Source organism: Harpia harpyja, chromosome 2 (assembly GCF_026419915.1).
Source record: "Harpia harpyja isolate bHarHar1 chromosome 2, bHarHar1 primary haplotype, whole genome shotgun sequence".
Classification (NCBI taxonomy): Eukaryota; Metazoa; Chordata; class Aves; order Accipitriformes; family Accipitridae; genus Harpia; species Harpia harpyja.
The window spans coordinates 1,498,101-1,510,147 of record NC_068941.1 but is presented as its reverse complement, the minus strand read 5'-3'; the positions used below and the strand labels follow the sequence as shown (position 1 = coordinate 1,510,147).

Genomic DNA, 12,047 nt, shown 5'->3' with positions numbered 1-12,047 from the left:
TTCAGCAGCACAAGTGAAATAAAAAAGATACCAAGTATATAACATCAGATGGTGACAAAAATGGCTCAATTTAGGAACTGTGTACATACACAGAGGATTGGAGAACCTGCTTGAAAACATTTTCTCTCTTTTCCACGTGCCGTGTGCATCAATTTCTCTTTTAATCACAGAACAAGGAATTACGAGTATGGCATATTCCAATATTTTCATACTGCACCTTCATACAATTCCTCAAGCATTTACAGAATGGAACATGTAACAGAAATAGCCCATTCTGCATAAAAATACTGACATACTTCTTCATAGTACAAATGGGAAACAGGTGCCATGGTACAGGCAGAGATCTCTGTAGCACTTGCTGTTTTCTCATGAGTGCACACTAGCCTATTTCCCTGCTCATGACTTTAAGCTATCTGAATATTGCTTTGCCAGTGGGTTCTCATTTGTTCCTTACAGCAATTTAAGCAGAACAAAGCCAGAAATCGAGACAAAGATTCTGACTTCCAGCACCATTTCCACAGCGCTTCAATAGAGCCAGCTGCTGCTTGAAACACACCTGGCTTCAGAGGAACCAAAAACTCCATCCGTGACACAGCTGGATCTGCCAACTCCTGCTTGGGTTTGGCTAAGAACATGACTGTGGTCTGCTTCAGACTTCACTGAAATTTGACGTTACCTTGCAAGTGTAACCTGTGATGTTTTAGAGTGAATTCTATACCTCCTAAACCTTGGCTAACATGTATTTGAATGGGTCCCAGGGAAAATTTCAGTGACACTTGTGTGCATACTTCTGTTGCTTCAAGGAACTTATATCTGCACCTCTAAGGCAACAGTTAATACCGTGCATTAACTGCTGAATTAGTTTTATTTCTCCCCTCTGTGCTCCCTTGCCCATAATTATTTTCCTGGGCAGGATTATAATAGACTGTACATAAAAATAAACCCCTTGCCCCAACCACAGTAACTTCAATTAGCACAGTGACTTCTCATTTTTAAATTACCATCCAAGTAAGATCATCGCAGGCAGTGTGGAGTTTTTCATATTTGATTTATTCCACACGATTTCTAGGCAACATGTTCTGCACTTGGATTTCCTCCCTCTCTCAGTATTTATCTTGTTATCTGCAAAAGCCAAAAGGTAGCTGAGGCAAAACAGAGATACCATGTAAAAAAGACAGACTAATAAAGGAAGGCAATTAATTGTGCACAAATTGGATTTTATTTACTTCTCTATAGTTGGAGCTTCAATATTCAGCATGACTCAGCCAGGCAGGATCCAATAGCTGGCTCCCATACACCGCGCTGGGGCCAGGCTGTACCAGAACCGCATCTGTGGGAAGGCGGCCAACCCAAACCTACCACGGCTGTGAGGTTCAACCTCTCTCGCTGAACACGTCGCACTTCCATCTTCACATATACAACACAGCAAGTAACACAGAATCATTTTTTTTCAACAACAACAAATGCGGAGGTGCCTTCCAAGACCCAATCAAGCAGATGCAACAGTATGTAGTGAGAGTTCTTACTTTGCAGTTCAAGAGATACTTCAGAGATAAATTCCCTCTTCTGTTTAAGAGCTAAGTAGCTATTAAGTGGGAGGGTTTCCCATTTATATTTTTCTAACTGTAGCTCAAAGCTTAAGCAAATCAGGCATCTACCAGTCCGAAGCCAGTGGGATTTCAGGTCTCTCTTGCACAGGTATTTTTTTGTAAATTTTTTTTTTTTTTTTTTTTTTTAAGATAAGTGAAAAGCCTAACTGCAATCTCAGATGCATACATACCTTTTACCACTTATCTCTACTGAAAAGCTTCCTCCTAAAATAATTCAACATTTCTCTAATAGAAGGAAAACCATATACCTAATTTTCATATTTTCTGTACAATTAACACATTGGTTATTGCAATATTTTCCTTATATCCTAGACTTTTGGTAATGGTTTGGAAATTAGCAGGATTTAAAGCCTTGTGCTTTTCAAAGGATCTTTTTCTCTATCTTAAGTTTCAAGCTAGATTCAACATCTGCCTTTTGGGGTATCTAGTGCTTCTTCTTTGGTGGTTCCCAACTTGCATTCCAGCACTGTAGAGGAGCAGGTTCAATTTCGGTTGCATAATTACCGAGACAAACTTCAGCGCTTGGAACACCCCTGTGCTTTAAGTGCTCTTCAGTCACGGCACATTCAAGCAAACATACTGACTTCCCTTTGGCAAAGGCAGGGCATGGGGCATTCGCAACAGGCCATTCACATCAAACAGTAGTCTCTGTTTTTTTAACAGTTTGACTATGAAGGTGCTGGCATATCATACTCTTCTCTTTTAGGTACCTGAGATGAAGAGAGAGAGAGAAAGAGAATGCATTTAAGTAGCACAGAATCCTGCAAAAATTCAACCCAAATTCTAACGTGCTAGTTGAATGGCTGAAGAGAGTTGTAATTAAACCTTTTCTGACAGAAAATAGCAATTGCTATTTATTTTTTTCTTTAGGTTTCCTGGCCACTTTGATTCCAAGTGATTATCAGACAGTCATTTGACAACAGATCCACAGCTGGCGTAGACTCTCATTGCTTTTGACCTGAGGACTCATAAACATGTTCAGAATAGAAACGGTGCATTTCTGACTTGTAGCTGTTGTGCATTTTGAGCCACCATCAAAATAACTCATGCCATTTATCAGAAGTGAAGTTTTAAAGGGACATTAAAAATTTGGCACTAATCTAGCTTAAATGGTATGCTACCTAAATAGTACCACAGTATGCACTGCATTTATACTTTCTGAGGAAATATATACAGCAAGTAGAAACTGAGGAACCAGTCTAAAGCTCAGAAGAGAAACCAAGTAAACGCAAGAGAGCCTGAGGGTCCAAATATTCTGTAAAGACCCCCCCGAGTGTACGTAGTCAGTATTTATTCTGGAATCTTTAACAGCAACAGCACATCTGGATATGCAGAATATAGAAAGGATTATAAATCCCACCAAGTTGCACAGCAGTAGACACAGCACAGTGTTCTAACTGCTCTCTGCCATGTAAATGCATTCACCTCTTGAGTCAACCCATAACTGTAAATATTCTCCTGGCCTCAAAGCGACCCCACTCATTTTACTTCTATTTACCTCGCAATTGTCTGTTGAATCTCCTGTTGTTCTTCTTCATTTATTCTGTGCAGAATCGATTCCAAAAAGGAAAGATTAAATTGAATATACTGAGCAACCTGTCAAGAAGACAACAAGAAATACACATTAGCAACTATGCTAATTCAGAAAAATACCATGAACTATTAGAATTGATGATATACGTACGTCACTGCTTATCTCTTCCACATCCCTGTCCATGAGAAAAAACTTGGCAATCTTCTCCGAGGGCCCCTGCAAGAGTCTGTGCAGTAAGGGAACATCTCCACTCCTCAGCTGCTTCTTCTCTGGGATGTACAAGAAATGTCATGATGCACAGAACATACAACAGTGCCTTTAGCTACCTCATGCAATCAGTAGTCTTTTTTCTTGACAAACATCCTGTTTTGACTTATGTGCAATTTTTAGATGCCTAGCAAGTCTCTAATACATATTTGCAGAAGGATGTCACACCTAACTTACACTGTGCATTTTTAAAGAAATTGGTAGATGCAACACAAAGGAGTTTCAATTTAGGTAGCCAAGTAAGCACTTAAGGTACTGATCCCAGGCCCATTAGCTTGACCATGACTCCCTAAAACAGAATCTACTTCATAGTTTTCAAACATTATTTCAACTTTGTATTTTGACATTTAAGGTACGTGCCTATCAGTTCTCTCTCCCATTCTTTCAGGTATTCCTTTTATTAAAAGATCAAATTTCCTTTTTCCTGAAGAAATAGGATAAACTGTGTTGCAGAAGTAAACATTTTCCACTGAAAAATGACTACTTTTAACTAGGCATCTGCGATCCAGGACTACCATCCAAAACTGTCAATTAAAATATGCTATAACACTACCAGTGGGAGCCTGGCATCCCATGGTTACAGTGCAGCTCTGCAGAACAAGAGTTAGAACGGAAGAGCATCTTAAACACGACCTTTAAATACAGGAAAAACAAAGGCCTGTTTAGCTGAACCAGCCACACTGGCAGCACACTGAAAGCACTCAGAAGACAACTACTCAGGTTTTCCTCTCCGTCAGAGGATGACACATCTCTAAGGGGTCTCCAGAAAAGCCAAAATGCCACACCACACCCACACGGTCCAAACAAAGACCGATGCCTGTGATGAATCCTGTCACTCCCAAGTTAAGCGGTCTGCACACACACACAGAGGATAATTAGAGATGAAGTGATCACGCAGCAGTGTCTGGCTTACCTCCGGATGCATGGATAATATAAAGTGCAAATTCATGTGGGCTGTTTTCTATCTGTTAAAGGCAAACAACAAAAGTCGATTCAGACTGACTGATACCCTCTCCTAGCATTTCACAATCAGCAGATATTCTCTGTACTTCTCAACTCAGATATTAGGTCAAAGTCTGAGACTGGGATCCTGTCCGGGGAAAAGTTAAAAGATACTGGATTTGGATAAGATGAAAAGCTATGCTGCCACGTTCATTGTCCCTGTACCCCACTACCTCATGACTGCATACATTACCATATTGCCCAAATCAGTAACACACCATCTTAGACAACACCAGATCTTTCCCATCTCGATTCCTTGTAGCGTCCCTAACTACGTCACACAACTTTCTTTTCAGGCGACCTGCATGTTTGCGAAGAGCATTACCATTAGGGTAAAACCCTGTGATCTTTTCCTATCTACTTGCCTGCACAACCACATTCAGAACATAGCAGCCCTTCTGAATGCTTCTTTTTCAACTTTTTCTCTACAATTTTACAACCTGCTCTGTAATTCCATTCCTTATGTTATTATTCATAGAAGCCAACTTCTCCTTTTAGTACTACGCTACCCAGTCTTACTAACCATATGAAGTAATACTGCAACAACAAAGTCTCTAGACAAGTTAAATGTCTCTAGAGAAGCTAAATGGAGAATTATCAAAAATTGTACACTAAGAAGGTACATAGAATAAAGATATTGGAGAAACATACAGCAGCAATGGTAAACATATTTCTGACCACGTATAATCATGTTAATGGAAGATGGTACCAAAGAAAGGAGGGAAAGAAAAAAAAAGGTCGTTTCAGACAGTATGGCACTGATCTCGAGCAGTAGTTTTAACTCTGACTGTCTGGAGCTTTCTGTGTGCCTGGATCTAACAGAATGCATCATCCCCCAGACACTCGGGCTAGAAGAGAATTCCCTACCGTTTTAAGCAAAATACAATTACCAGGGCCCGTCACTAGAGGGAAGCACGGCCATGCGCATTAAACAAATATCCTTTACCTGTGCTCGGAAACGCTGGAAGTACAGCAGAGTTTTCCCCTCCTGCGTGTGAGTTGATAGAGAAGCCGTTCTGTAGTTCTTCCTTCACGGCACACCATACACCCAATAGAACTTTTCTAGACTCACACAGCCTTGGAACATTTGTAAAATAAGACCAACCCATTCCTTAAAAACAGCCCACGTGGATTTTTTTTTATGCTCTGTTCTACACACTATCCTCTCTCAGTTATTTCCTGCATTTCGCACAGCACTATGTGACACGCTCAAGTTAGCATTTCTAGAACACGGCTGCACTTGCTTCTGCAAACATACAGAATTACCTTAAACTTCCGAAGCAATTGTTCAATTACTTGTCTTGTTCTCATCTGGCTGTTTATTCTTATTTTGGTTTCTGATCCGAAAGCCGGAGTGAAAACTGATGTCTGGGAACAAAAAGAGCAGCAAAAGGGCATGAGGATGAGGACTGCCGTACTCAATGGCTGGCACTCAAAAGGACTTAAACCTGCGCAGCTCCGGGACAAAGCAAGCTGTCAGGTATGCTGCCACTGTTGCCATAAAGCAAAGGGCGGGCAGTGTCCTCAGCAGAGCCCCCCTGGTACGTAGGACCACTGTGGAGCCCCCCGGGCAGCAGCCATGCACACTTGAAACCCACCTTCGGGAACAGACCCCAAAAGCAGACCCCAGGGGTTGAGCCCAGGGGCCAGCAACACTGGCCCGGCCACGCAGGGGGACCAGTGTGGAGTGTCCCTGTTGGCTAAGGGGGTGGAGGGGAGTCCAGAAGCTTGCTGGACATTTTTCTCTGTCCCATTACCCAGCCTCAGGCGATCTAAGACAAGCATAACCGTTCATACCTCGTAGTTGTAGAAGTGGCCATTAATCGAAAACCTGTGAGTTTCTACTTCTGTCCTCGCTATCATGGGGAACTTGGTCCTCTTCCGTACAGCTGCGGCATTGCTGCCGGCCCTGGGCAGGGTAGCACAGTCATGTTCCTGCTCGCTCTTGGACTTCAGAGTGCAGCTTTCGTAACTTGAATAACCTGGACAAAATGAAACCGCATCAGCGTATTGTACAGCTGCTCTACCCTCCTTGCCAGCACCCCCACAGGAAGGAGGCTCTTGGTGGAGGGATTTTTTTTTATTATTATTTAATTATTTTTTGGGTGGGTGGAGGGAGCGCGAGGGGAGCAAGGCATAGGCATACAATGCAGAGCAATAGGCTATCTGCAGTGGCCACAGTTTGCTATTTTGTTTACTTCTTGGGAATGATTTCTTTGGTGAAAGCACAGCCCGTTAGCACTGCCTGTTTGAAAAGTTACCAGCACCTCAATGTCTTCACTAACCGGTCATACATCAGTGTTTCACTAGCATGTAATAGGTGTTAAACAGAGACAGAAAAAGATTTCCCTTTATTGGCAGGGAAGGCCTAATATGTCAAATTATTTTTGCACAGTCACAGAACAAAGGATTTTTAGTGAACATAAGAGCACCGACACTAACTTTTCTCAAGGTTTGGCTTTTCTTCAGTAGATTTCAATGTCTCCCCGCTAATATGATGTAGGTCATCAAATTCTCCCCAGCGTGTCATTCCCCTGAAATACCAAACATATATTTATAGTTTATTCTATCATGAGGATGACTCCTCATTGACTCAGTGATTTCAATTTAACCTGTAGCCAGGCTTCATGTAATACGTTCCTATCCCCATTCAAAACTTCATATAACATGACTACAGAATTCAATGTAGTATATGAACACAGTAATTTTAGTTTATATCATTATAAAATAGTAAAATGTGGTATGACAAGGGATCCCAAATGTAACACAACCCTATTTAGAGCCTGTTGAACATCAACCATGATGTCCGTTAAATAATTTGCAGTAATTCTTTATCTATTTTATAGCAATGCCCCAGAGTGTGCACATGGGGTACCAGGCAGGCATACGGAAAGCACACACATATTATGGTTCAAACAGTCACAGGGTGCGTCCTATCTGGGGACATGAAAGATTACATTACCATACTAGCCCCTCGTGCTATCCAAACCAGTTCTGAGTGAGAGGAATTCAATCCAGCCTGTTTTAAAACCCAACTTTTTTTATGCCAGTATTTCCGTAATTCATTGCATAAACTCTCTAGCAGAAAGTCTTCGGCCAGTTACTGCTCTGACTGAGAATAAACCAATTTGTAGGACAAAAATTAAAAATTAATTTCCTATCTATATATTCAAAGCAATATTCAACTAACTCCAAAGAACGTGCCAAACAACGATCTCAGTTGTGTTCCATGCATTTAAAAAGTTCATTTAAGATCAAACAGTCAAGCTGCTCTGCATACCTTAAAGCATGTCAGGGCAGCTTCACATTTCTGTGATCATGAATTAATATTTACTTTAAGATTCAGATCTCCAACAGTCCTAGGTTTTTTAAGAAACGAAAGGCAAAGCATAACTTCAACTGCCAGACTGCACCCTATCCTACAGGCCACAAGCACCCCTTAACAGTAGACCTGGTCAAGGTAAAGAGAACCAGGTTTGCCTTAGACTCGAGTTCTTTGCTGGTTACTCCCATCAGGTTACATCCCTTAATAGCAACAGCAACAGATAGGGAGGAAGACTGTCCCTGACTTTACTGGAACTCCACAGCTGCAGTGACGGTAGAATTAAATCCACAATTCAAACATGTACCACATGCAGTCTAAGACAACGGATAATTAAGAAAACGAGCTCTGAAATACAGAATTTATCCGGGAGTCATTCAGGGTAAACATTGCCTCAGCTTCCGTATGACACACACAACTCAGCTTCAGCTCATCAGATACAATTCACAATTCACCAACCAAGGCTTGCAAAATACATGATCGAAACAGAAAGAAGAAATACTCTAAGAACCTACAACTGTTTTTACAGATACGGCAAATCTAGCAGGAGTCAGATCAGCACAGTGCACTCAGATAAGAAATATCATAGACAACAGCCTGAAGGAGCAGCTGATCTGTGTGTATTTCTAAGGGGTTTTAACATTAGATTTTGCACACATAAAGCCAGTATTTATTACCTGGCTTGAGCTTTGCGCTGGGAAGCAATTGTTTCACAACTGAAGTACCTGGGAAGGTAACCTGCGATAAACGATCACTTAGTACTAACCTGACAGCTTTTTCCATCATGCTGTAGAACATACGCCAACATGAGGTCTTTCAAGGACTACTGACATTTTGAGGTGTACATATATGCGGGGGGGGGGGGGGTGTTGTAAATTTTTATATATATACACATTTCCCAGTACTTGCGTGGCAATACTCAGTATAGACATGAGCAGCCTCCTCCACTTTCTCAACTGTTCTTAAGCTGAAAGCCAGACAAAGATGGAACAAAGATGCTACAAAGATGCATCTTTCTGCCCAGGAGTAGCTGTTGAAAGACCACACCAGTTACACCGGGCACAGAGTACTGCTGTGCAAGTGACCACCACGGCCTTTGTGGAATCTGGGATATACAACCAGCCATATCCACTGAAGCCACCTACATGAGCTCTCTTGAAATACTAGCTTGCCTCCTTCTTATGGAAGTTACCTTTTACTAGGGAACAAACCCACGTTCTCTGTTGACTTCAGGGTTACAAAAGAGGGTATCTGCTTCTCATCCTGAATTTTTAATCGGATAGGATGTCGGACTCCCCAAAATATGGACAAGATGCCTTCAATAAATGGTTTGCTTCCTTCTTGCTGGAAAAAAAAAAAAAAAGGAACAAGGAGTGCTGCATAATAACCAAGTAATAATAATTGAATCCCCCTCAAAGTAACAGGAATACAGTGAAATCACTAAGGCCGACACAGCCCTGGAACAGGTCACCTAGAGAGGCTGTGTAATCTCCATACTTAAGATATTTCCGAAACAGCTAACTAAAGCTGCAGCTGACCTGATCTTGTGTCAGCATTAGTCTGACTGACCAGGACGATTTCCAACCAACATGTCCATAATCCCATACAATAACAAGTCAAATCCTATTTGTTCTACTTGGATGACTAGCTCTTCTGTAAACCAGGGTGCTAAGAAGGTGGTAATGGGGAAGAATGGGTGCTGGTAAAGGAGGAAGCAGCAGTTAATGAAATCGTCCTTGTTGATGCAAAGCACTGCATCAGTTCAAAAGCTGTTATTGGTCTCCATTCTTGCTGACATAGAACACTGTCACTGCAGAATGAACTGGGACAGAGAAGTGAGACCTTCCCATTTTCAGACCATTTTTGCCCACAATTGCTCTAATGTCCCTTTTGGGTCTTGATAGCAGCAAAAAGACAGAAACACAGCTTGTGAGGAAAAGGAGGTTCAGACTTCTAGACCAGGGACTCTCTAGCACGAGACACACGATTCATGCTTTCATCCGTCCTTCAGCTCCACAGGCCCTTCGGTCTCCACAGAGGATGCATTCCTGGGGCTGTGCTTACAAGCATTTTCTCTGTACTAAAGGTTCACATTCGAGGAGAGTGTTAAGTCTCTCCTTGACCCAAGTGACAGCAGTCCTGCCATTACCCACGGTGCGTTCAAACTGAAGGGGCAATGGGGAGCTGCACCCCACACAAATATTTGCAGTACTACTTACTCCCTGCCAGCTAACAATGTAAGACTTGAGAGATCAACCCAAAGAATGATTTCTTGTGATACGCTAAGGAATAGGATGGCAAGGAGATGGCACTGCTAAAAATCTGAAACTCCCACTTGTCTGAACGTACTTATTTCTGCTCTCTTCTCCTTACAGCATTTGACTCTAGCACTTGCTGTGGCGTTTTTATTAGCGATATATTCTGTCTAATATACTAACACAGAACAAGTATGCTACACTGTTCAGTCTAGCTGCATTAAACATCAGCGCCCATTAGTGCTTTCCTACTACCACACCGTGCTTTTACTATTTTTTTTACAGAGATCCTTACCTGGTTATGTGACAGTTGCAGATTTTCTTGATCAGAATAGTAAGAGTTATAAGTCTTCAGAAGAGAACTGAGCTGCTCTCTAGAATAAAAGATCACAGTGAAAAGAATAATTAACATCTCTATCACTGTAAAATCCAGATGCTAAGTGGCAGGGTAACACTCTGCAGTGTTACCCACTGCATCTCTGTACAGGTTTGTTAATGATTAATACATCATTTTCCAGGAGTAAAATTTTGTCAGGATACTGGGTTGCTTGTAAGTTGCTTCTTTAAAGACCTGATACATAGAGGAAATGAATTAGTCACAGTCTGATGTGACATTAATAACACTGCCTCAGAGTAACTTGCACTTTGGACTTCTGTTATAGTCATGAGGGGGAAGCAAACAGGAACAACACTCCCATGCACCAACGCTGCAGATCATTTTAGTTGGGTTACAATTTGTTTTCTCTCCATAATGGTTTCCATTGGGTTCTTATATTTCTTCAGATACTCTTCTTATTTCAGAGTATCTACAGTATGCCTAGACAAAACATTTCAGTTTCCTTCTGCTTGAAACATAACAGCTTTGCACTAAGTCTTTGCTCAGCAGAGAAAGGATGGCAATGAAGAGAACCTCTGCCAACAACCAAGGATTATAAGCCTGCCCATCATCTCAGATTTCAAACAGAAATTCATGATGCAATTAAAAAAAAAAAAAAGCAGCGTAACATTCTGCTTTGAAAACACTGTGTGAAGGCAGGAAGGCAACGTGCGGCACGCCAGTGATAATGATGTTTGAAACTTAATATTAAAAGAACCACCACCACAGATAACGATGCCTGTCACCATCCTTGATAAACTTGCAACACTGCAGGACAACAGGGTTTTAGAAAAAGTTTAAAGTTTTATGGCATTCCAAAATAACCAAATTAGAGCTACCGCACATCACAGTTTCTAGGCCACAGCCACCTCCTCCTCCCTTTGGCAACTTAGTCTGCAAAGAACTTCAGCTACTGGATTTTAACTATGTGATTTCCAAACCTCCTGGGAAATTTAAGCAGAGACTGGGCTACTCAACATCCTGGATACCTGAGCAGCCTGTGGGTGTACAGACAGCACTTGTGCAGCATCCCAGGTGGGTTAAAGTCACAGCGCAGGGCAAGGCCAGCTCTCTGCTGACAGCCAGTGCAAACGCCACTCCCACCTGAGCTAACAGCAGCAGTGCTGTGGACAGCCCACGCAGACCTTGTAAATGGGAAAGGAGCAATAAATGCCACATTGCACAAACACAGGCTGGGGGATGATTGCTTCGGCACCAGCGCTGTGGAAAAGCACCTTGCAGTTACTGCTAAGCAGCTGCTGATCCCACGTCAGCAGTGCCAGGCTCTCGTGAAGTCAAAAAGCAAGTTGCAGCTCAGGCTAAGGAGGACCGAAAAAAGACAGAATTAAGTGATACGTATTTCAGGACCATCAAGAATTAAATGCTCTTCCCCACACCGATTAAACACCAAAGATTATTTAGATTGTAATTCAAGAAAGCAATTTCCACCAGCAGAGATAAACAATTGCATGGAAATGTATGAATTCTTCCTCACAGACAATCTTTAAGCACCGAGATGACAAATGATCCAGATGCTTTTACGTCCTGTCTTACAGTGGTGAGTAAAGACACCAAGTTTGTTTCCAAATAGTGTCTATTATTTCCATTTTTTCATCTAGTATGAGATACTCTAACAGCTGAACCACAGGCAAAACAGACAGCATTTGCAAACTCTTGTCAC

General features: G+C 41.8%; 1 protein-coding gene across 5 annotated transcripts in view; it reads right to left on the bottom strand.

Annotated features, from left to right (window-relative positions):
* Nucleotides 1-1,196: 1,196 nt before the first annotated feature.
* RASSF6 (Ras association domain family member 6) overlaps nt 1,197-12,047 on the bottom strand; it is a 31,585-nt gene continuing 20,734 nt past the window's right edge. For all 5 annotated transcript variants that reach the window (XM_052811945.1, XM_052811928.1, XM_052811919.1 and 2 more), the window contains 9 exons: nt 10,286-10,364; nt 8,928-9,079; nt 6,856-6,947; nt 6,211-6,395; nt 5,680-5,781; nt 4,325-4,376; nt 3,295-3,413; nt 3,109-3,206; nt 1,197-2,320 (listed from right to left, as the gene is read on the bottom strand). In XM_052811945.1, coding sequence (XP_052667905.1) covers nt 2,245-2,320; nt 3,109-3,206; nt 3,295-3,413; nt 4,325-4,376; nt 5,680-5,781; nt 6,211-6,395; nt 6,856-6,947; nt 8,928-9,079; nt 10,286-10,364 — 955 coding nt within the window. In that variant the 3' untranslated portion in view covers nt 1,197-2,244. The remainder of the gene's footprint in view (nt 2,321-3,108; nt 3,207-3,294; nt 3,414-4,324; nt 4,377-5,679; nt 5,782-6,210; nt 6,396-6,855; nt 6,948-8,927; nt 9,080-10,285; nt 10,365-12,047) is intronic.